This window comes from Abramis brama (assembly GCF_963993115.1).
Source record: "Abramis brama genome assembly, chromosome: 4".
Classification (NCBI taxonomy): Eukaryota; Metazoa; Chordata; class Actinopteri; order Cypriniformes; family Leuciscidae; genus Abramis; species Abramis brama.
This window is the reverse complement of record NC_139966.1, coordinates 37,977,156-38,003,521: the sequence shown is the minus strand read 5'-3', so window position 1 is coordinate 38,003,521 and position 26,366 is coordinate 37,977,156. Positions and strand designations below refer to the sequence as shown.

The 26,366-nt window shown below is 37.4% G+C and overlaps 1 protein-coding gene across 3 annotated transcripts; it reads right to left on the bottom strand.

The window, feature by feature from the left end:
- Positions 1-107: 107 nt before the first annotated feature.
- fgd6 (FYVE, RhoGEF and PH domain containing 6) lies at positions 108-24,878 on the bottom strand. 3 transcript variants are annotated; one of them, XM_084113035.1, is made up of 22 exons: positions 24,860-24,878; positions 24,652-24,752; positions 19,563-21,585; positions 15,055-15,163; positions 14,384-14,451; positions 14,202-14,232; positions 11,692-11,843; positions 11,424-11,580; positions 10,397-10,484; positions 9,590-9,640; positions 9,042-9,100; positions 8,892-8,963; positions 8,727-8,795; positions 8,142-8,225; positions 7,976-8,055; positions 7,694-7,793; positions 5,038-5,181; positions 4,851-4,953; positions 4,579-4,673; positions 3,738-3,866; positions 2,217-2,365; positions 108-2,131 (listed from the first exon to the last, which is right to left on the bottom strand). In XM_084113035.1, exons 2-22 carry the CDS (start codon positions 24,659-24,661, stop codon positions 2,095-2,097), a joined length of 3,810 nt encoding a protein of 1,269 aa, XP_083969161.1. In that variant the 5' UTR covers positions 24,662-24,752; positions 24,860-24,878; the 3' UTR covers positions 108-2,094. The 3 variants fall into 3 exon arrangements, with proteins under 3 accessions (XP_083969161.1, XP_083969160.1, XP_083969162.1); XM_084113034.1 differs by lacking the exon at positions 24,860-24,878 and having other exon boundaries at positions 24,652-24,789; XM_084113036.1 differs by lacking the exons at positions 24,652-24,752; positions 24,860-24,878 and adding an exon at positions 24,398-24,511.
- Positions 24,879-26,366: the final 1,488 nt, after the last annotated feature.

The following is a 26,366-nucleotide window of genomic DNA, read 5'->3' as shown; positions in this document are numbered from 1 at the left end:
TGCAATGAATCGATTTATAAAAAAGTGTGTAATGTACTTTTAATATTTATATTTAACAAACATAACCCAAGTCATTATGAAAAAAAGTTTAACCAGAAATGCACACGTTATCTCAGTACATTACATTATTTATTAAAAAATTATTTGCACTTTACATTTATGTTGGGACATAGCCTACTCCCTTGAAATCCTTAAGATATTAACAGATTACTTCAGGATGTAAAACCTTATGGAGATCCTCAGAACTTTGGGATACAACAGTGAATTAGTGCCAAGATGACCAGAAGCATCAGGAATAGCAATTATATTTTTCTTAAAAGTGGAAAAAACAACAATAACAGTGGTGTATCTGTTTCCCAAAATCAAAACAATCTTACAAAATGTAAACATTCAAAACAGAAATATGATCGATATCAAACAAATAAAATCCATTTCTTGGACCTGTTACCCTTCAAACGGTGAAAGATCAGTGGCTTGCTGTGCTTGGAGCTGACGGAGGACGTTAGTGAAAACTGTAGAGAATATAATCATGTTATAACCATTGTCAAAGCATCCTGAACAAGGTGCATTAGAGTATTTAATGTGTGTGTTATATATCTTTCCCTGATAAGAGCACTAGTTTTTTTTTTCTCTGTATTCACAGCCGGTGTGCTATAAATGTCTTATGTAGTACGTTAAAACAGTGCTGAGTTAGCCAGCCTAGCACTGTGTCTTTACTACCCATAATTCATTGAGGCCATTAAACATCCTGAACTATTTTAAATATGCCTGCATTATATTACCATTTACAAAATATGTACACTTCCAGTTCAGTCCAGTATGTTTAAAACACCTACTTTTTACAAAATAGTTTAAGATTATTAAAAACATTTTTGTAACTGTAACAGGCTAACTGAAAAAAATCAAATAACGAAGGACCTCTTCGGGAAATACGGAAATTTGTCGTAACTTCATTCTTACACAAATTGTCGCATATAATGCACAAATTGTTTGTAAAAAAACAAAAGAATGCGCATACATAAACGGTTGCATGCAATGCATCAATCTTTTGTTAAAACACGTTCTTGCGTAAATGCTCACATTCATGAACGAATCTTTTGAAAATGTCATATGTAACACAATTGATTGTGAAAATTATTACGTTCTTAAAAAAAAAAATGTATAGTTACATTCAATGTGTGCATCATTCAGAAAATCATTCTTATGTAAATTGTTGCAGGTAATTAACTAATTGTTTGTAAAACCATGCTTGGGTAAACCGTCGCATGTAATGTCTAAAATGCTTGTAAAAAACGTTCTGTAAATGGTCACGTTCAATGCATCAATCGTTCATAAAACCATTTGTGCGCAAATCAGTTGTAAAAACAATGGTTCTACGTACAATTCATAAATAAAGTCACTCTGTTTAAGCCTTCATTTCCCAGCTTTCACAGTTGAATAACAAAATCTCCCATAATGCACCATGCCAGACTGCACCACATGATCGTGCCAAAGATGCGACCTGGCATCAGACATTCCTTGCATCATACTTGCTCATGCACATTCAGACTTGACTATGAATCACACTAGAGTCCAAATTTTTAAACCTTCATCAGGCAACATGTAATAGCTGCAATTAGATTCAAACTGTCCCTATGACATCATAATGGACTGTTTCAAAATATCTAGCGTTCCAACGTTGGCAAGAATTCGGATTCATAGGTAAACGACACGTCATGGTCAGGAGTACTTGCAAACTTCTGTATGTAGAGATCATGACCGGTCATTTAGACCCTGAACGCTCTGTGGGCTGGTTTTATGCGAAGGAGTTTTTACAGAGAGGCAGTGTTTGCTAAAAAATACATTAAGAATAAACGTATGGATTAATACCTCACATTTTTGAAGTACGATGGATGCGGTCTGATTAAACTGGCCACTTGTTTTACCTTCATTATGGTGCTTAAGATAGATTAATGCATAAACTACATCTACCAGCATCCTTTGCTTTGAACTGGGTTTTGATTTCTGCATCCTCAGACGCACTGCCTGTGTAATACAGTGGAGAGACCCAGACCAACGACATTGATTTATTCGATTTAATCCAACCCAGACCAGTCAAAGGATCATGGCCTCTTGAAACGCTTCAATCCATCTGAAAAAGCAGCACAGATTTAGTTTGAATCAATGACTGACAGAACAAACTCTATACAAGTGCATGAAGTATTTTTCTGCAGTACCTCTGAGCAGTGGGGATATCCTCGGCTCTGAAGATGTAGTAGAGTGTGTTTTTATGGTACAGTTTAAACTGCATTTTTTGAGCCGGTCCTGTCTTCTCCTCTCGAAGGAAAAAGCCCAGCAGTGGCTGACTCTCCAGTGCCGCAACATCCTGAAAACAACGCAATCATCGTCACATGACAGCTTTTATTATGACATACACATCTGCATATTCTCATGACACCGTAAAAAAAAAAAAAAAAAAATTGACGTAATTAGAGTTTTCAGTGTTGCAAAAATAGCTGTTTTCAACAAAGAAAAATTCCAAGAACTAGCAACTTTTCCCCAACAAATAGTCCTGTAACTTTACCAAAAAGCCATTCAAATGTCATCTCAAAACCGTCTATGCTGATTGTACACAGTTAAATGTTTCGAAACAGTTATGACGTAACGAAGCCTCGTTTACTGAAATCACGTGACTTTGGCAGTTTGATACACGCTCCGAACACTGAACCACAAGCTTCATGAAGCAGTGTTTTGAAATCACCCATCACTACTCATTGTTAAAACTAAATTCTGATAATGGTTAAATAAATAAAAAAAGTACAATTTAAAGGAACACGCCGACTTTTTGGGACATTAGCTTATTCACCGTATCCCCCAGAGTTAGATAAGTCCATACATACCCTTTTCATCTCCGTGCGTGCCGTAACTCTGTCTGACGCACCCACCACTAGCCTAGCTTAGCACAAAGAGTGGAGGTAAACGGCTCCAGCTAGCATACTGCTCCCAATAAGTGACAAAATAACGCCAACATTTTCCTATTTACATGTTGTGATTTGTGCGTGTACAAATAACAAGGTCACATGAGACACATGAGACATCTTCTAACCGTATACATACTGGGAACTATATTCTCAGAAGCACTGCTACTTGGGCGGAGTGATTTGCTCACAGCACCTGAGAAGCCCCGTGGTGGAGCAGAGAGTTTGCTCAGAGTTGGAGTAAATCACTCCGCCCAAGTAGCAGCGCTTCGCCTTCTGAGAATATAGTTCCCAGTATGTATACGGTTAGAAGATGGCTGTGTCTCATATGACCTTGTTATTTGTACACACTGTGACTATACAAATCACAACATGTAAATAGGAAAATGTTGGCGTTATTTTGTCACTTATTGGGAGCAGTATGCTAGCTGGAGCCATTTACCTCCAGTCTTTGTGCTAAGCTAGGCTAGCGGTGGGTGTGTCAGACAGAGTTACGGCACGCACGGAGATGAAAAGGCAATGTATGGACTTATCTAACTCTGGGGGATACGGTGAATAAGCTAAAGTCCCAAAAAGTCGGCGTGTTCCTTTAAACAGTTTCAATATAGTTAGCTACTTTTTGTTAGTAGCTTGGTCAATGACAGTTTCAAAGTATCTTTCCCAACAATTTCCTTATGTCTTTTTACATAGCTTCAATATAGTTATCTGCTTTTTGATAACAGTTTGATAAAGCTTCCTCAACACTGGATAAAAGTTATTACAAAAATAAAGGCAGCATACTTCACTAGCGGCGTAAGTGTAGAGGACTTTGTTCTCGATGACAAACCACAGTCTCTTCCACGGTTTCTTGTGGCCTTTGGATCTGTGCAGATATCCACTCATGGAGGAGTTCTCAGTGCTGGCAGACACCTGTGAGTGAGATGTTTTAATATGACATCAGCTTTGTGGTAAAAAAAACCTGAAGCCTTCACTACAGTGACACATAAATTCTCAGTGTCATTGCATTAAAGGTGCTCTAAGCGATGTCACGCGTTTTTTAGGCCAAACAGTTTTTTGTCACATACAGCAAACATCTCCTCACTATCCGCTAGCTGCCTGTCCCCTGAACACACTGTAAAAAACGTGGTCTCTGTAGACAGCCCAGGCTCTACAAACGGCAAGAAAAACAAACTGGCCCAGCCTGGACCACAAAACATAAACAGTGTTCCAGCCAATAACCGACAAGAATGATTTGGGGGTGGGGGTTGGGGGGTTAGTGCGTGACGTGTGCACATGAAGGGGGGTGTGGGGAGGGGAGGAGAGAGAGGCATGAAGAGGGAAGTTAGCTAGAGGAGAGATGTCCTAGACAACGACTAACGTTAGAATTATATTCTCTTGAATTCTGATATGGCCGACACACGACCAAAGAGACGACGTTCCGATGAACAAATAGCAAAGAGTAGGGAAAAAGGAGAAGGAACGCGCGAAGTCCTGAATTTACATTGGAAAAGCACAGAAGGGAGGGGGAGGGTCGAGCTAGCCTCCGTTTTGTTTGACAATGCTTCGAACGTCAACAAGAAGTAACGTCACCCAACATCGCTTAGAGCACCTTTAAGGGTAATAATGTACAACTTCAGGTCACCTCTTTGAGGGCAGAAGGAATCCTTTTCTGTCTTCTAGAAAAAGCAAATGTTGAACTCCGCCCACTAGGGGAAGCGGTAACATTGGATTGGTCCCCTAAGAGACAAAAGCAAAACAGCACATTAGAAAAAATATGTGGGATTTGGCTGTGCAACCACACAAGTTCAATACTCCGAGTCAAGCATGAGCAAACAACGCTAAAAACAAGAATGTTCAATAAACAACACTTCTAGTAGAGAAGTGGTTGGTTGGTAGACAGCAGAAATCTCGTACCCTTGTGCTGTAGTTTGATATAGCAGTGGTCGCACACTCGTGCCAGCTGATTCTTCAGGTATTCCAGGTAGAATTTATTGGACGAACATGCCTGACACACCACCTGTTGCCACAACAAACCGATATCAGTCAGACCTATTTGTTCACCAAAAGGAAACAAAGCTTAGATTTTTTTTGTATTTCGAACCTTTCCGCAGGCACGGCAGTGGTGGCGTCTCCAGGTGAGCGTGAACTCGCACGTGCAAATCATACACATGGTCGTTCTCAAATCTGGAATCCAGATAGGAGCTTTAGAGCCCAGCGGTAGACCGTCATCAGAGATTCCCTCCAACTACACACACACAGAAAAACCACAGACGCATGAGACAAAGCACAAGTTTGAGAGACAAAACACATACGATAAAATCTCAATGAGCTCCTTCACAACGTGTCTGAAATCAGCCGCTTTTTTTAAATAGTTATGAATGCCAAAATTTATTTAATTTTTCCAGATTTGTTTTTTAGAATTTCGATATTGGATATTGTGAATATCTTATGACATTAATGTTGTTAAACGCCAAGTTGCGTTTTAATATAATTGGGTATACAAACTTTTTTCATAAAATGATAAAACTTCATATTCAGCCTTGTGCACTGCTTGTGAATATTTCATACTTTTATGTTATGGAAAGGTCAATATTTTAATTGTGTGAATGAACAATTTAATCAAGTTATGTAAAAATAAAAATTCTGAGAATAATCAGAATTTTGCATTAGACTTGGTATGAATAGTTCTGCTGCATTCTTTTATGCTTATGTCTTTTCTAACATTTGTTAAAGCATTAAATTGGCACCATACTTAAAATAATAATAATAATAAAAATGATATTCAGTTTTTAGTCTTGTTTTCTAGTACAAATATCTAAACATTCTTAAATCAAAATACATTTACTTGAGACTTGTCTTGTTTTTTGAATTAGGATTAAAATGTATACTTTAATTAGGTGAATTTAATCTTAACAACAAGAATCAGTATCTGCAAAAGGGTAAGAAGAAATAAATGATGTTGATATATGCCTAAGGTGTTAAATTCAAAATCAAAAATCAAAATGAAAATTTGTCTAATCCAGTAATTCATTTTTTCTATTTTTTATCTGAGCACAATCAGAAAACCCGTCGTTATTCGTTTTTTCATTTTAGTTCAGGAAATAAATAATGGAAAAACAAGTCGTTTTTCATCTTTTTATTTTTGGTTTTAATTTGAAAAAACGATTGAACGAATGATCCACGGACGGTGACGGACCCATCATATTCTGCGATTATAGGCCTATATAAGAGTATTTAATTTGTATCCATAGGCCTACTCCGTGCTAGCCTGGCTCCGCCCTCCTACGTACTTCAGCTCAATTTCATTTTCCTTCAGTAACTCCGTCTGGGATTGTGGTGTATTCTTTGGTTTTCTCCGATCAATTTTTAACCGGTCCAATCAGCGAACAGGGGGAGTGGCTGAGAACGATGACGTTGAGATCGTGCGCTAGTTTGAGTTGACATAACGTCACGACCAAACGTTAGCAATTGGTTATGGCAGATCCAGAGTGACTCTGGTCAGATCCAATAGTTTTAAACTTCAACAGAGTACCCGCCTACAAGGAAGTTAACGCTTGTCAATGGAGAGAGGCCAGACTCTCTGTACAAATGAAATGTACGAGAGTCTGGTAGAACCATAGATAGTATATAAACTGGACACAGCGACCCCATAGGTTTCAACGGAGAGAAGTGAAGCAAATTAGAAGCCCTCATTTCCTGATTGCCGAGCGTACTGCGCAGACTCAAACTGAGCTTGACGACGTGGATGTGACGTGAGCAGCCTGCCTGACAGTTGTAAGTTTTCTAGTAGCTGTGCCAAACGAAATCTGAACCTTTCCCTTCCGAATCTTGCAGAGACGGAAAGCGTGAGTAGGAGCTGTCCATGAGCTAGGAGCAGGAGCAACGTCATGACTCTCTATGGACTTCTCCCTTGACTTTATCGGACTTTATGCCTCCACGTCCCCCCGATTGACTATGAGCTTCTCTTCCTGTCTCTACGGTAATTTCCAGAGAGTCGCGTGGTTATGACGCAATCGTTAGCCTACTTTTACAAAAACTGCTTCTACGGGGCCATAACGTAAGATACAAGGTAATGGAGCCTTTTATACATTGTCGTGTTTCTTTAGAAATAAACCATGGACAAATGGAGTCTTTAAACGCCTCAGATGTAAAGTTATTCGCCGTCAAAGTGACGCCAAAATGAATGGGAGTCAATGGGATGCTAACAGCAGGTGAAGGCTTGTTAGCCAATGGCGGCTCCCGGGGGTGGTACGGAAATCGAGCGCTCAATTACCCCCCTGGGTAGAACCAGGCTAACTCCGTGTAGCTGGCCCGCCATCTACTGGCTAAAAAAAATATTGGCCCGCGGCCAAAGTTACTTGACGACCCCTGGTTTAGGGTATCTGGGTTCGAGACTCAGAGCACAGTTTATGATTGATATGAATGTTTAAATATACTGGAAAACGAGACAAAAATCACTTTTTTTGCAGTGTACACACATCAAGTCAATGAAGATAGTTTGTTATTTGTGTTTTACGAGGACTCTCCATAGACAATGATTTTTTATGAACAATCCTTACATTCTATCCTAAACCTTATAGAAAACATTTTTCGTATGATTTATAAGCTGTTTTCCTCATGGAGACCGAAATGTTGTCCCCACAACACAAAATTTCAGGTTTTACTATCCTTGTGGGAACATTTGGTCGCCACAACATATGGAATACCCGAATCTCACACACGCACACACACACACACACACACTTAAGTGCACCCACCTCTTGGCTTCGACTGGAAAAGAAAGAAATCTTCTTTCTGGTGTAGTCATCTATTGCTTTAGCGATGGCTTCAAGCCATTCGTCTCTTTCTGTGGCTGAACTGCAAATGTCAATTACAGTTAGTTATTTCAATTTAATTAAAAACAGCTTCCAGGAATCCATTTTATTTCACTAGTGATCAAAAGATGATTATCATGTACAATTATTCATTCCACTACCGATATTTCCTTCATGTAGACCCAGCAGATAAATCATACATGTGTGTGTGTGTGTGTTTCTTACTTGGCAGACAGTATAAAGGAGCGTTCCACACTCTCAATGTTTAACTCATTCTGATAGGCCTCCTGACTTGGTTTGCTCACCTATTAAAGACGTGAGACACACATATGTTACATCTCCTGTCAGTGTGTGTGTGTGTATAAGAGTATTATGACGGTGGATATCTGACCTTCATGCCGGCCAGAGAGAGCATGCTGTTGACTTTATACTGGCCAGACTGAACGGGTGTTGTGTACAGCAGAATATCATTAAACTGTTGAGAAAGAAAGACAATTTACAGTGTTACACCATCCACAGTTTCCTGTCTTATGTAGCAATTTCGTGTATTGTAAAAGACCGTATTAATGTAATGTATTGGCGTGCGGTCACTGTTGTGTTGTTTTTTTTAGTTTTACTACCTCAAATGTACAAATCAGATTTCATAGATGAAAATATCAATTTTTAACTAACTGAAATAACAAAATAACACTAAAATAACAAACTGGAAAAATAAAATAAAACTGATCCAAAACTGAATTAAAAATAAATTAAACCTAAATAGTAATATTTATTAGTAATTCATTTTTTTTTTTTTTTTTTTTAAGACAAGAAAATGGCAAAAAAATTAAATGAAAACAGAAAATCTAAAAAATAAAACTAATTAGAAATATTAATAAAAACTATAACGGTACATAAATGATACTAAAACAATGCTGTCTATTTTATAATCAACATTTTAATTGTATTTATCCTTAACTTGACCATAGTTTCTCACCAGGAAGAACATTCTGGGCTGCATAACTTTCCTGGAGAGTTTCATCAGAGTGCCTTCCTTTAAGAAAACCTGCGTATGAAACAAGAACAGTACGTTAGTTTACCAACACAGAGACTTCAGGCACTGCTCAAGACACAATGAATCATGGGTACTTGAGTATCTTACCCTGCCAGGTTGGACGATTTCATGATGACCATTCAGACTGTACTGAACCTGCATCAGCTTCTGAAAGTTATCCTGAATAAACAAAATGCGTGTTAGACGGCATTCATATTCATGAGGTCATAATGCGTGGCTGTGTGTTTGTTGCGTTACCCCTTGCTTCATGATGTCGTTCGCGTGGTTTGCCACTTCTTTCACCACACTAAGAGCAGCTGGGTAAATCAAACAAAGTATTTAAGAGAACAAGTTTCATTTTGCAGCAAAAATCTCACATAAAGTCAAAAGCTTGATAGATTTTTCAATTTACAGATTCATTATAGTGAACTTGATTTTTTTGGACTATAAACATCACAAAGAAATGGACGTAGCTACATATCTTTTCTTCTGTATTGTCACAGACGTTCGAGTGAAACGGATTATTGAAAAGAAAGAAAATGTCAATAAGATCAATAACATGCCTTTAGAAAAAATAGATATTTATAATTTAAAAGCATTTATAGACCTTAGTCAGGTTAGACGCCATTTTGAATTTACCACAGATAAAAACAAGGCTCTGAGGGATAGGCGTGCAGTCTTTACAATGGCACATACTGTATAAAAGCCCTAGATCATGTCATTTTTTACAACAATTTTCAAAAAGAGCCATCTTAGCACCGTCATGAGTCCCTGTGTCATTTCCAGGGAAAATGGTATGCTCTTACTTTTTGTGTCTTTGTAGTCGGATGAATCCTCAGGAAGATTCTTCAAATAATCTGAAAAAGACATGAAAACGAAAATTCTAAATTGGTCAGAGAGATTGGCTGTACTCCTTAAATCTTTAGTTTAATCATAAGTTTGTTTAAACCTGGTATTAAAATGCGTTTTGATCGTTTGGATCACAAGAAGACGAGGGAGACACATTCCCGTTTACACCTGGTGTTTAATCTCTTTTGTACACTTTCAACTACTTCTGTCCTGATGTCTTTGAGGGGAGGGTCTATGGGCGGGTAAATGTATGGGCTTTTTCAGATCTTTCAAACAAATGGGCAAAATAAGCTCAAGCTGTTTACATATGAACGCCCATGGAAAAACATACAGAGTGGATCAGCTTTCATTTCTACTCTGATAGCAGCAAGACCACGCTAAATGCTGTGAGTGTTAGAAATCAGGAATGGTGAGAGAACATTGTGCTTGGTAAGTTTTTCAACTTCAAACCAAACTTGGATCTTCAGCCGACAAAGTTTAAATCCCGTCTGGTTAGCGCTTCCCATAATGTTAACGCATTAGGTCAGTAGGCGGAGAGTAAGCTCTTTTGCAGCTGTTTGGATGCTTTCGACCACATGAGCGTTTACACTACGAAAGCAATCCGGACCGAATGTGTTTTCAACTACCTCTGGAAGTGGTTGAAAAATGGACAAGCTCAAAACGTTTTAGAGCCCGTTTACACCTGTATTTAGCGTCGTCCACTTGTGATTGGATTGACCAAAATGCATCTTAATACCATGGTGTGTAGGTGTGAGTGTGTGTACCTGTGAGCAGGAGCTGGTATTGAGGTATCCGCTGCACCGGTTTCAGCAGGTAATGCTTCAAAGCAAGACTAGCACAGCGAGGACTCGTCTGAGGATGAAAGAGTGAAAGCATTACCAAATGTATTTGTAAAAAAAAATGGCTTCCCCTGTTCGAGAAAAATACAAATATGCACTCTGCATTCAATACATATTTAACTATCAATTAATTGGTTTAATCAGTATAGTAATCATGCTGTATATTGTAATTTCAGTTCAGTATTTAAATGTCAGAATGTTATTAGAGAAAGTGTCTTTTCTGTATGTTCTATAAACATTACTTTTATTGTAATTTTTTTTTATACATTTAAGTTAAACAAATACAAATAATTGAAATTAAAATAATAATAAAATACAGCTAAATAAAAAAAAAAAAATTGAAAATACCTATTGACTAAGTATATTTATTGATTAAAATGAATTAAAATATGCTACATGCACATACCATTTGGTATCATCCACAAGCATTTTACACAACATTAATAATTAATTGCTTAATTGAACTTTTTGAAAATGTACTATTTAAAACAAATATTATCAGAATATTACACATTAAAATTATGCAAACAATAAAAATTCATCCTTCGTGCTCTTGCAGGTTTCTGTGTTTCATTGACCGTACGTGTGCAATAACTACTAAAACAGTGTCTCTCTCACGTTGTTTTTTCATGTTTTATGGGGACTTTCCATAGACATAATGATTTTTATACTGTGCAAACTAATCCCCTAATCCTAAACCTACCCATCACAGAAAACTATCTGCATTTTTACATTTTCAAAAAACATCACTTAATATAATTTATAAGCGGTTTTCCTCATGGGAACCAAATAATGTCCCCACAAGGATTTCAGATATTGCTTAGGGTTTACCAGACACCCCACACTACACACACATGAAATATTACGTAAGATGTTATTCTCTATATTAATCACTTTTCATCGTGGGGACGATCATTTGGTCTTATAAAGATGCACGCACACACACTCCTACCTCAAACTGACGAACAACGCTTGCAAAAGGAGGATTTTTGCGACACTGTTCGTCCAGCAGAGCCACGTTACGGTCAAACTCTCGTATGTAAGTGGAATACATCTTCAGATACGGACCCTTCTGAACAAAGATATCAGCCAACCTCTGATGATCAGACCTGCAGGTGTGAGAGATTCCCAGAAACAAAATGTTCAGTATTACGCATTGAAAGATTGACAAGTTTAGGGAATACGTGAATATTCATATGGTGTGTGTGTGTGTGTGTTACCAGTGGGCCACTCTCTCCTCCAGCTCTTTCAGCAGGTCTTTATTAAGTTCGTAGAGTTGGGGCAGATAGTACAAGATTTGATTCAACACTTTCTCCTCCACCAACGGCTTCCCGCTCGCACGAGTCGCTTTGGCAACTGCGTCCCGGAAATCCTGACACAGAAATGGAGATGTAAGCTACTGCCAAAATTTCAGGCTACGGCAACAAAACAAAGAGAACTAACCAAGATGAGTAATAGCAAAAGACACACGCTAACATCCGTGAATTCAAACAATGACTTTATTTACTAGACCAAAATTTTTGATATATATTTCATGGTATAATTAGCTAAAATTAACAGTGCCATAAACTAGCACTCAACGACATTTTCAAACACAGAGTAAAAACAAACAAACTGAAGCGCATAAACTCACAGCACAGTCCATCTACAGCTGTAACAGGAAGTAGAGAGTACATTTTCTCTCACACACACACACACACATACACACACACACATACACACACACGTGTCTTTAGGACAGCTGTTTAGGGTCACGGCCAAACAAGTGGGTTAAAGGGAGGGTGGGTGTAATTACTTTCCGAAAACTCTCTCTGTCCGTTGATCTCTTATTCCTTTACCACAGTCTCTCTGGACAAGCTCTTCCTCTAGTCTTTCCTCCGCCATCTCTTTCCTGTCACTCTTTCTCTGACTTTTTCTCTAATTCTTTACATCAATCTGAAGGGTCAGGATGCACCACAGTTCTAGAACTAGTTAACCATTGAGGTCGACTAGATGATGCTTTAAACGGGACAAAGTATGACACATTTTTATTGTTAAATAAAACGAATACAAATATTTTTCGTTAATTGAAATAATTCTGAAATAAAATATAAATATTAGATGAAAAACTTTATTAGATGTGTTAACTTGGCAACTAACTGAATTAAAATAAGTTGAAGTACTAAAATTGCTAAAACTTTTAACTTGAAATAAAAAATTAACCTACACAATAAAAATGAAAAAAGCAAGCAACAAAATCACTAAAACTTGAATAAACTAAAACAGGACATTAAAAAATGATTCAAAATATTAATAAATGTATCTCGCAATTCAGATTTATTTCTTGCAATTCTGATTTTTTTTCCTCACAGTTGTGAGTTTATATCTCGAAATTCAGATTTTTTTTTGAAAATTGCAAGTTTATATCTCGCAATTCTGACTTTTTTTTGGCAATTGTGAGTTTATATCATACAATTCAGATTTTTTTTGCCAATTGCAAGTTTATATCTCACAATTCTGACTTTTTTTGGCAATTGTGAGTTTATATCATACAATTCAATTTTTTTTTGCCAATTGCAAGTTTATATCTCGCAATTCTGACTTTTTTTGGCAATTGCAAGTTTAAATCTCGCAATTCTGACTTTTCTGACTTTTTTCTTGCAATTGTTCATATCTCACAATTGTTTTGTTTTTTTTGAAAATGCAAGTTTATAGCTTGCAATTCTGACTTTTCTCTCTCAATTGAGAGTTTATATCTCGCAATTCTGTTTTTTTCTCACAATTCCGATTTTTTTTCTGGCAACTGCGAGTTTTTATCTCGGAATTCTGACTTTTTACAAATCTGAATTTTGAGATAAAAAAATTGTATATATATATATAAAAAAAAAAAAATCGCAATTATTTATTATTTTATTTATTTACTTATTATTATTCATTTACTTTTTTAATTTTTATTTAGTGGCGGAAACCAACATACATATTTAAGAAAGGACTGTGTTGCAGCATTCTGTGCTTTAGCACACTTGCTAACAGTCTACTTTAAGCACACTGAAGTTTTTCCCTGTTATTCCATTTAAAGCACCTCAAATGTAACAAATTCACAGCGTTCAATATTACATTTCTAATAATAATGTCGGACTTGAAGTGCAGTGACCAATGTATTGACCAGTGCACCTACAATGGCCATTACGTTGAGATCAACATTAATAAACAGTAATTCACACATGATTCATGAACCATGCAAGAATACCAGAAAGAAACATGGTGTTACTATCCACAAATGACTATTTACATGCGCAAACTCCGACCATTGCAATCACGTGCGATTTAGACAACCATGAGCTTCACATTTCTGCTTTTAACAGCAACAGTTTTGAACAGCCTTTAAAATGCCTTGCCCCAAAGATGTCTATCGTAGATGCATTACAGTTCATGCGATATTTTCGCATAAGGGACGAGTCAAATTGTTTTTGTCAACTTGTATTGAACTCAGAACATTTCAACGTCGATGGTCAGTTTAGAATGTAGTCTTGCACGTATTTAAATACACTTGCACACAGCTACTCATTAAAATCCAAAAATAAACAGACAAATGTGTCTGTGTGCGTGTTTCCCTCTATGATCCTACTGTAACTGTGAGAATCAAAAACTATTCGAGAACACATTCATGTGAAAAAATGGGACACTTTCTGCATAAAATAATTATTGCTCTGATTCAAATCTGGAGCCAGTGAAAACAGCGATGACTTACGATGTGAAGTAACTTCAGAACATCCACAAATCTGCAAAGACAAACAAACACAATGAATCAAAATATAAATCCCCCCCTAAATATGTAGAAACTATTAAATATGAATAAGCATTAAAATAATTTTTCATGGAAGGCGTGTCATAATAAAATGCTTTCAAATGTCATTGGGCGCTTGTACTTACACTTTCTCGGAGCTCATTATCTCCATTGCGATGTGGACCACCTTGTTCCTCTTTGCTCGCTCTACCTCCTAATGACACACAAGTTAAAATGCTGTTATAATATTAGACCATTTAAAAATCTATGGTATAATTTGAAGTGTCATACTTGCATAGTCGCTACATCCAACCATGATTACCAACAACAAACAGCCTCATAGCAAAACAAATGTGAGTGTGTGTTTGTGTTTGTGTGTGTTGTTTTGGGCTAGTGAGAGGCTGCAGTCTTTATTTGGATCAGGGTCTGTCTAAACACAAGGACAAAGTTTGACTGAAAGCACCCCCTGTTTGGGGGTCTCTCTGGATTATTTTCAGACAGAAAGTCTGCAGGACAAACCTTCCCAAATCAAAGATTTGGAGCTCATTCTTTTAAAGTTTTTCTCTTCAAATGGAAATGACAACATTCTCAATGTATTTAAAGGGTTCGTTCACCAAAAACGACCCAAAAATTAAAGTTCTGTCATTAATTACTCACGTCGTTCCAAAAACTTTCATTCATCTTTGAAAGATATTTTAGAGTAAAACCTGAGAGATTTCTGCCCCTGTGTTCTGTTGAAAGTCCATTCCACTAAAAGTTCAGAATGACAATGTAAAATGTAATCCATGTGATTGTTGTGATGTTGTTTTGTGCGTACCTCTTTATCTTTTGATTGGCTCATGTCTTCCTTACTGGAGTCGGAGCTGTTACCATCGTCCTCGTTGGAGCTCAATCCATCCTCTGACAGATCACCACTCACAGAACATCTGTTGTCAAACAAGTTCAGTCCAAAGTACATACAATCAAACATGTATTCACACACAAAAATACACACACATTTAAAATTCAAACTAGTGTAACATTCAATTTCAACCTAGTTTCCTTTATACTGACAGGCAGTAATTTCTTTAAAAAACATGTGCAATAATAATAATACTAAATGAAAATAAATAAAATGAAAAAAAAAATATATATATATATATATATATATATAAAATAACAAATATTATTATTAATATGTGATTTTTGCATGTGCCTACCATGACACAACCTCATTTGTCAAGTTTAAATATGCACAGGAAGGATGCAAATTAAATTTGCTATTTGCAGCTGGATTTTCATTGAATAAGAATTTAAATTTCAGTCTGATTCTCATACTAACACTAGTGGTGAAAAGGTTGGAAACATTAAGGTTTTTTAATGTTTTTGAAAGTAGTCTCTCACTAATAATACTCTCACTAGTAATCTCACTAAGGCTACATTTATTTGATAAGAAACATACAGAAAAAACAGCAATACTGTGAAATATTATTACAATTTAAATGAACTGGTTTCTGTTGTAATACATTTTAAAATGTAATTTATCCTGTGGTGCAAAGCTGAATTTCCAGTAGCAATTACTTCAGTGTCACATGATCTTTTAGAAATCATTCTAACATGATGATTTGGTGGTGAAGAAACGTTTCTTATTATAATAAATATTGTCTTTTGAAGTGACATGAGAGTGAGAAAAAAATATATATATTTTCATTTTTGGGTGAAGCATCAGAAAGCTCAAGCAAACTCTCACACATGCTGATGCATTCACACACTTTCTGCCCTCTTTCTGGTTCCTCTCGCTCTCATTCTTTCTCCTGTGGCAGGACAGAGCTGCTCTTGTTTACAGCTTATATAAACTCACTCTGCAAAGAGACACACACACACACACACACACACACGAGTTTGGAGTTTCTGTCGTGCCTGGGCAATTACTGTGAAATGTGAATGTTATCTAAAATTGGAGTTTAACTATCTATTAAGGTCCCTCAAATTCAGAAGCTGGAATGTGCGGAATCTGAATATCACTGAATTAATTATTGACTTTTAACACAGTAATGATGGCTCACACAACCTAAATGTATTCTTAATCATCTAAATAAGGATTGATTATTGTTTTTCATATAGAACTCATAATTATTACCAACTAACCCAAACTCTACACCTTCAAATAAATAAATAAATAGCTTTTTTTCAATTTAGGATGTCCCTGAATGTCTCCAAAAGAAGGTTTTGTAGGCGCACACACGCACACACACACACACACACACACACACACACACACACACACACACACACACACACACACACACACACACACACACACACACACACACACACACACACACACACACACACACACACACACACACACAGGTTTCAAGTGCTTCTGCCTGACTCCCATTAACCAATCAAGTCCACTGATAGTTCAAATCCCACAGTTGAAGAGAAAGTGCCTGTTTTCAGAATGTAATACTAGCATAGTGCCTAGTTTACACTGTGCAGTATACACTGTATGCTACCTAATATTTAAAACAATCTGAAACAGTATGCAGAAACAAGGAAGTAGTATGCTACATGTGCAAGTGTATATAAATCAGCATCAGAGACTGACAGGGAAGAGAAGGAGAATACATAAAAAGTATTCTCGTCGCTTCATAACATTAAGGTTGAACCACTGTAGTCACATGGACTATTTTAACGATGTCTTTACTACCTTTCTAGGCCTTGAAAGTAGTTATGTCATTGCTGTCTATGGAGGGGTCAGAAAGCTCTCGGATTTAATAAAAAATATCTTAATTTGTGCTCTGAAGATGAACAAAGGTCTTACAGGTTTGGAACGACATGAGGGTGAATGATTAATGACTGAAATGTCATTTTTGGGTGAACAAACACTTTAATTTCTTACAATTAAAAAAAAAATCCCCTCCTGTTTCTAATTCAACATTTCTTGAGCAGCAAATCATCATATAAGAATGATTTCTGAAAAAGATATTCCCAATATTACTGTTTTCGCTGTATTTTGGATCAAACAAATGCATTCTTGGTGAGTATAAGAGACTTTAAAAATCTTTCCCATCTAAAACTTTTGAATGGTAGCGTAATTTTTGTAAGCAAAAACACTTGGGATTTAAGTTAATTTAAGTCCAAAGTGTATTCTGTTGTTGTGTGCTCAGCAAAGTTTTTGTACTGAGAGATCAAAGATGATAATGTATTACTACTGCGGATCAAGGGCTTTAGCCCACATGACTGTAAAATATTTGTTGGTAACAACTTGCTGACAACTCAAAACATACGACCACAAACTTGATTCAACGTCCTGTGCATCTGGAAACCAACTGCGGATTTAGCAAATGCCGTAAGTTTTCACCAGCACTGAGACCTCATCACTGACAAGCCAATGTGTGGTGGAGGTCAAAAATGTGTTTACAAAGTCTACAGTCATCACAATAAACACACAAGTCAAAAGTTCGGAATTTATGTTTCTTATCTTCTTTAAATTATTTTTGATCTACACTGTAAACAATGATTGCTGTGTGATTATTTATCACAACTTAAAATTCAACATTAGAATAAGAAATAATGTGTTGTTTCAACTTAAAAAATATGTGTTTGTGCTTGACTTAAAATATTAAGTTTACTTAAGTTGGATATTTAAGTTATCAACAAATTTTAAGTTGTTATAACTAATTACAGCAACTTTTTTACAGTGGCTTATGCAGATATTCTTGAAATTAGTTTTGTAGACAAAAATAAACTGTGCTTGCGCATGAATTCTTCTACAACACTAAAATAAAACTTTATTACAAAAGCACTTACTGCTGAGAAATGTTAGCCATGTGCTCTGATGCTTTATAATGAGGTCAGTAACAGTCAGCAGTTGGTATATTTGCAATCAGAATAAGATGATTCACGTTTTACTGACATGACATGATTTTTGCTACTGTGTTGGAAATGTTGCAATGACAAAGCATGACTGTGAGCCAGAAGATCTCAATTGAAAATTCTGAGAATGAGAGAAGAGTGTGGGAGAAACAGAGAGAGAGAGAGAGAGAGAGAGAGAGAGAGGGAAAGGTTATTTTCCAGTGGCTCAGCTCTCTCCTCTACAGACATTTCCTGCTCTGGCCACTGAAAATAACCCACAGGAAAACAGCCCAACCTGGACTCAAAGAGTGGACTGTAACCCTCTCACACACACACTTCAATGACCACACAGACCAAACCAACACAGTGCACATTAAAATATATATACTTGTTGCTAAGTAGGTTTTAACAAATCACAACATCTGAAATTGGCAAAGCTCCAGCTAACCAAAATGCAGCATGTTATGTGATCCAGATTTTCTAATTTTGGAATGACTGTATATATGTATATATGAGTCTTAAGGCCCATTCACACCCAGATGATAACTATATCGATAACTATATTGCTTTAAAAATCAAACTAATCCTATGAGAATAGAAAAGTCTACAACATAACATCTATAACAACAATGACATTCACAGCCAATCAGAATCCATCGGCTTTAAAGAGCTTAACCATTTAAAGCGTCAAATGTCATAACTGCAGTATGTGTTATAGTTATCTATAACAGTTATAGTTATCTTAATGTGAACAGACCTTTAATATGTTGTAGGCATTTGATCAGGAAAGGTCCAATAGATGTGAATATACACTGTAATTTTTAAACATTGCCTGAGCAAAAGCTCACATCAAGCCCTCCTTAAACTTTTAAGACATTCCACTAAGAACGTTTTCGGATATTCTAGAGCAGAGGTCTTCAATCCTGCTCCTGGAGGGCCACTGTCCTGCAAAGTTTAGTTCCAACCCTAATCAAACACACTTGAATCAGCTCATCAAGCTCTTCAGAATCGCTTGAATATTCAAAGGCAGGTGTGCTGAAGCAGGTTGGAACTAAACTCTGCAGGACAGTGGCCCTCCAGGAGCAGGATTGAAGACCTCTGTTCTAGAGGCTGATTAGAAATCCTAAAATATAGCTGGTTGATCTATGTAGTCTTAGAAGTCGTTCGCACTTCGTGTCTAAAAACACTGCACCGTTTTCTCCTTCTTTCCTTCATAGACGTGTCTAGAAAATATGAGATTTGCGATGGCAATTTCTCGTCGCAAGTCTACATTTAAAATAACGAACTTGAGCGCATAAAAGATGCAACTTGTGAATGGCCCCTTAACCAACTAATATAATGGTGTAGGTGTAACTAATGTAGGCAAATAAACCATGCAAACCATCCAAACACTGACTTCTTGGTCTTAAACATCAACATTTGTTGATAAATTATTATGTCCTTTAAATAAATGTTGTATACATATATATGCATGCACAAACTGACCTGTTCACGTCACATGGTTCCTGCACTTCATACACTCCTGTGTCTGCATCCTGGTTGGAAAAGACCCAGGGCAGGTTCATGTACTCTGGAATCTCCTCGTATAACGGGACGTTCTCGTATTCCACCCCACAGTCAGGCTCACTGTCACCTTGAGCTTCTTCCTCATCACCACCAGGGGTGACCTGATTAGTGCGCGTGGCTTTATGATCCTCGTATTCCGCATCAGTACGAGTGCAATCCAGGGACTGTCCACCGCGAAGCAACTTCGGAAGCAACCGTGCACACACGCGCAGCTCTAGAAGTTTCCGCAAGCTACGCCGCGTTTGATCGGATCGCACCAACGGCTCGGAGGATTCGGATCCAGTGTCCACTCGCTGAAGATCTGCAGAGGAAAACGACTTTGCCCTCTGTTTGACGAAAACAGCCCCCATACCTCCAGCCTGTGGTTGGCTGTTACTGCGAGTCGGCTGGTTTTTACTGAAGAGAGGGATGCTAGGCAGGGCGACTCGCCATGAAGGTTTCTCCGGAGGAGGTGCCGGGAGTTCTCTGAATACGGGAGGACTGGAGTTAGGAAGCGGAGGGGGTGTGTGCGTTACCGGACACGTGTTTTGCTTCCGCAACACAACAGATGCGGGAAGACTGTTTCGTTGGGGCTTTTTAGGCATGACTTTCGGTGACCTTTCCTCCCCATCCAAAGATGGCTTGCTTAAAGCTGCAACTTGCGAGCCACAGCTGAGCTTAATCTGTTTAGGAAGACTCCGCGTTATTGGGTATCGAGCAAAATCTCCATATACTCCATCATCATCTTCATCATCATTGCTTTGCACCTCCTCATCTTTACTAGTAACCAAGGAATCTTGAAGATCTGAGTGGCAATGCAAAAGCAAGCTGTCCACTGATGTTGAGGCCTTGCACAAGGAATCGACCATTTGTAGGAGGGATTTCTGTCGAGGTGGCGGAGCTGGAGGTTGTGACCCCTCCTCCTCTGCAGCTGTGTTCATGGAAGCTAGAGTTACGCCATTTGTTGGAACCGAATAATGGGTGGATTCTAGATCAGGAAGCATGTCTTCAGTATGTGCACTGTGAAAAGAGTCTACATTGTGCAAAGAATCAGTGTTGGTTGAGGAGCCAGTGTCTGTGTTTTCCGCGTTCTCTTTAGGGGAACATAAATTTAGAGGTGTGTCAGTGTAGGCGTGACTGGTTGAAGTGTTTTCGGGATTTTCTAGTAATTTGTCTGTCTGAATGTGTTCAGAAGTCTCTGTAGGTGCTTGAATGTCTGAAGGTGCAATTTCCACAACATTCTGCCTAACAAGTGCCCTCCGAAGGCGTCGTGGATGGGGTACAGGGAGAGGCTTGCTGGGAGGTGCAGGGTAACCAACATTGTCACTGACGCAAGAGCCAAAAATAGAGTTTCCGGTTTGTTTCTCCTCGACAGATCGTTCTTGTAGGGGTTCTGTAGGACTGTGACTTGGGATCTGGACAGCAATTTGTGTACTTGTCTGGTCCTTTTCTACTGTGGAAGAGTTTGTTTCTTCCTGTGCCTCTGTGGAAGTGTGGGATGAGTCTGTGGGAGCACGCATTTGTTCCCGTTCAGATTGGGATGCATGTTCCCATGTGTCATTGTAAAACAACTGTTCTTTTGGGCTGTCGCCCTCTTTGAAAACACCTACCTCTGCTGTTCCACATATTTCCTTAGAATCCTCTGATTTGCTGTTACCTAAGTGATGACCTTGAGTGCAGGGTGGTATGATGTAATGTGACAGGTGTGAGGGTAGTAGAGCAGGACCCCCATTTTTGGAGACAGGGGGATGCTGGGTCTTGCAGGGATCTTGTCTTGGCTGGAGAGGTTTCTGAGGGGCTTTGGGCAGGCTTGGTTTGGGGGCGACGGCAGGTTTTCCTCTCTTGTGCGCAGTGGGTGAGGGTGACGGCAGCAGGATCTCTGGTTTTGGGGCGATGGGGGGAGGCGATGGTTTCTGCGACTGAACCAGCTTGGGTTTGGGGGCAACCGGCGGTTTCTTCATTCCTACATAAACTCACACAGAGAAGGAAGAGGGGGGACTACATGAATTCATTGAATAGACTTGCATACCACAGACACACAGCTGAACACGATGGGTCACGACTGAGGTCAAGATTGAAACCTAGCTTTGATCAAAACTATGGATTCTTTGCATTTAGAATTGTGAGAAATCTTGTAAATGAAGGTCCAATGTGTGTCATTATCATGTCAAGATTTTGTTATCAGTCTCAATAATGTTGAATAGCATATTCTTGTAGCATTCTAGACAGTCATACTTTCATGAGCGTTAGATCATCATAGTAGATTATCACTGAGATTTCAGACCGTTCAAAAAAATTCCCTGATTCTTGAGAACCAAAACAGTCTAGAGACAGGAAAATATAAGAGATTATGTACCAAGACATTGTTTTTTGTTTTTTTGGTTTAACACTTTTAGAGGTACTCACCTATGTTTTTATGTTGATGAGCATTCAACAATCCCAGTTATAAAACAGAAAATAAGCATTATTAGGGCAACCTTAACTTAATTGCAAGTGAAATTATAGAAGGTTAAGGATGGCTTTGATATTGCCCTATTTATAAAATGTAAACAGTATCAGATATGGACATTGTTGTGAAAACTTTATAAAGGAGGTGTATTTTTACAATGAACCTTTAATGTCTGCGAGGACAAAGATTTCATTTTAAATATTTATATTTACACAGAACCGGTCAAAAGTTTGGAAACTTAATATTTTTGAAAGAAGTCTCTTATGCTCATCAAGCCTACATTTATTTGACCAAAAATACATAAAAAAAAAACAACAACAACAACAACAACAACAACAAAAAAACAGTAATATTGTGAAATATTACGTGGTTATCTATTTTAATATACTTTAAAATATTGTTTATTTCTGTGATCCAAAGCTGAAGTTTTAGCATCATTACACCAGTCTTTAGGGTCACATGATCCTTCATCTTTCTAATATGCTGAATTATTATCAATGTTGGAAACAGTCGTGCTGAATATTTCTAAAAAAAAACCTGTGATAAATTTTTTTCAGGATGAATAAAAAGTTTGAAAAAGAACAGCATTTATTTAAAATAGAAATATTTTGTACACTACCGTTCAACTGTTTGGGGTCAGTAATTTTATTTTTTTTGAAAGAAATGAATACTTTAATTCAGCAAGGATGTGTTAAATTGATAAAAAGTGATAGTAAAGATTTATATTGTTAGAAATTATTTCTATTTTGAATAAATGCTGTTCTTTCAAACTTCTGAAATCCTGAAAAAAGTATCACAGCAAGGGCGTAGATTTGGTTTGAACATTGGGGGGGTTGAAGTTTGGGTATGCCTCCTGATATTGTGATCATGGTATAAATGTTGGGGAGGTTGTAATGCATAGATTTAAATATTGGGGGGGTTATCTCCCCCCCACCCCCCACAAACTACGCCAGGTTCCAAAAAAATATTAATGAGCACTACCGTTTCCAACATTGATAATAAATCAGCATATTAGAATGATTTCTGAAGGATCATGTGGCACTAAAGACTGGAGTAATGATGCTGAAAATTCACCTTTGCATCAACTAAATAAATTATATTTTTAAGTATATTAAAAAAGAAAACCATCATTTTAAATATTAATAATATTTTACAATATTCTTCTGTATTTTGATCAAATAAATACAGGCTTGATGAGCATAAGACTTCTTTCAAAAACATTAAAATAATAATGTTTCAAAACTTTGACCGGTACTGTATATTTCCCTTTAATTTAATTTAATATAATATAATCTATATGAATTATTCAGTTATAGGCAAAAGGTGGAAATGTTACTATGCTCAAAACTAATGGCAGGTGTAGGGTATATTCTGTCTCAAGTGTATCAGTGTATAGTAAATACCTTAATTTCATACAAATGCAGTTACTACAATTATTGTCACTTTGTTACAGACATAAAAAAAAAAAGTAACAGAAAGATTTTACATGGTTTGAAGTAAATCCTATTTTAAATTATGAGTAGGCTATTACAGGACTCTATGGTTACCACTGGAAAGTTATTATAGTTGAATTGTCAACTATTATAGTTGAATGTTTTGATTTCCGACCTCTCTTTTATGTCATAATTAGAAAAGGACAATAATTGAATTGACTTCACTGAATTCACTTAGACAGCGCTTTCGGAAGAGGAAAAAAAAGCGCTTGGGTTTGTTGATGCTCTCTTGAGGAAATGTGGTCTTCCCATTCCAAGGGAAGCAATCCAAGACTAATCCCAGAGGCGCCCTCCTCCTCCTCCGCTCATTCTGCTCTGTGATCCGGAGCTCGTGCTTCAGTCCGGAGCGTCTCGCGGGCCCGTGCTTCAGTGCTCGAGCTCCGGATCACAGAGCTCGCGAGCTGTCTTTCTTTCACCTCATCATCATCCTCATCCTCATCAGCACGCGAGAGGGAGTCATCAGGCGGATGTTGTGCGGTAGAGTCCCTTACAGCAGTGGAAAGAAAATCACGGGGTTTTTCTTTAGACTCTTTCCTTATACCCTCCACAACAGTGTCCATATCGATTGAAGAGAACAAAGAAACAAAGTGAACTCGCCCAAAATGGTTATCTGTGCGTGATAAGTAACCGAAGGAACGGGGAAAGGAAACAAAGCAAAGTTGAAACAAAAGATTCAAATCAAAGTATCCAGTGCGGCTTCCATATATATGCCTGCCTGGGGGGGAAAAACTGGATAATGCTGAAAATAAAAAGCTTTTTTCAGCTTTTGCGGTGAAAAAAACACAAAAAAACAACATGCCGAAATATATCACAACCACAACATCGCTCCTCACCTTCTTCATCCAGGAATTTCTTCTTGTGCTTCTTTTGGGAAAATCGTCCCGTTAGCACAAGATTAGCCTCTAACACACAGAGAACGGGAACACTGAAGCTGCGACTTCGTTCAAGTTACACCGGTTGCAACACTTGGAAATATTTTAATGAAACCGTTAAATATCGCAACATCTTACCATTTTGCCCTACATGTCCCTGCCTAGACTGCTTGTTCAACAGAAGTAGCTGATGTTTATTCATCCAGGAAACTAACCTGTACTCATGATCCTCAAACGACTCTCTTTACTCCATGAATGAGCTGCATTCAGCACAGTTCCTTCAGATTCAGCTCTTCTCTTCTAGTGGGAGCCATTGCTAGAGTTAGAGGGAAAGACAACTCGATATCTTCAAAAGATCATCCAGACTCTTTGTATTTCTATTGAGTCGGAATGAGTTCCATGCTTTCCATGTTTTTTGCCCACCGCTTTTGTAAAGCTGGAACGGCGAAGTCCAGTCAAAGAGTTCAATAAAAACTTTCACGCTCCGCCGCTAGAGGCGATCTCACTGTTCGAGCGTTGAGAGATCCGATTCATTTAGCGAGTCGGTTCATTGAACGGATCAAGGTTTTTTCAGCATCCAGATTCAGTTATTCATCTCCTCCATAAATAAACAGGTGATGTGTTTGATTATGTCACCTTAATAATGGTTTTCTCAAGATATACGATTACACATTGTTTGGTCTCAACCACATTATAATTTAAACCTAAAGTGCTCCTTACAAGAACATTTGCATTTCACAACCACAACAATAAAATATGGTAAATGTTTTAGCAATGTGGCCATCTTTATGTACAGTAGCTCATTAATAGTTCATATTCATTTTTCCGATTTCAAGGCAAAGTGCGATTCAGTTTCACAGATTCATTAAAAGGATCCGATTCCAAAGAACAATTCTTTTGCGAATCGAACATCCACTTCTTGAAAGTTATGAATAGAAAGTAGATGGTCCTAATGCTGTTTGTGGTCAGAATAAAAAGTAGATGTAGTAGGATTTTTCTGACATGTTAAAGTTAAAACATACAGAAATTAATTATTATTCCTCATTGGGGAACATGAAATTAGTTGGCTATACATCCATCCGACTGAATTTACTACTCAAATCTTATAATATTTATATTAATATACATAACATTCAATTTATACAACAATACAAAATTGTTTACTGGGCTACTGTATTTTATAGTTCAGATTACTCCTGACTGCACAACAGGTCAGTAGTTATTTTTTTAAAAAAAACTTTTTTTTATTGAAAATCTGTATATTTAATAACATGTTGTAATGCTAATGAATAACAATACACACAATTTACAAATAAAATACAAAACCTACATAAATAGTATTAATACAATTTAAATAAACAAAGAAAACGAAATAAATCAATACAACAAGTTATTTCTAAAAAAAAAGAAAAAAAAAGAAAAAAAGAGATATAAATTAAGGGCTTTCGGGAAATGTGTTTAAAACCACAACATTTTTGTTTTCCTCATACTGAAAGTAACAATTAATGTTGTAAAATCATGTTCTTAAAGGGATAGTTCACCCAAAAATGAAAATGTTGTAAACCTCAACCTCCTTTAGTAAAGTCATTGCGTCACTACAGCTCGCGACTCGGGCTTAGGACTGCACATGCGTATTGGCTGGTCTAGCCTGAAAAATAAACTTTTCCAACGCTATTGGAGCATAAGAAACAACGTTATGGGGCAATTCATGTCAGATTTCGTTGCTGATTTGAAACATGTTATTTAATTGTGAGTTCAGCAAGCAGTTTTCTAGATTTCAGGATTCCCCCATTCAAATAGATTGGACATATGCCCGAAATAGCTGCCCGGAGGCGTTGCAAAAATGGCCCGCCGAGTGAACAGACTTTCTTTGAAATTTTCATTTTCGGGTGAACTATCCCTTTAACAATGAAATGAATCAAGACCAACA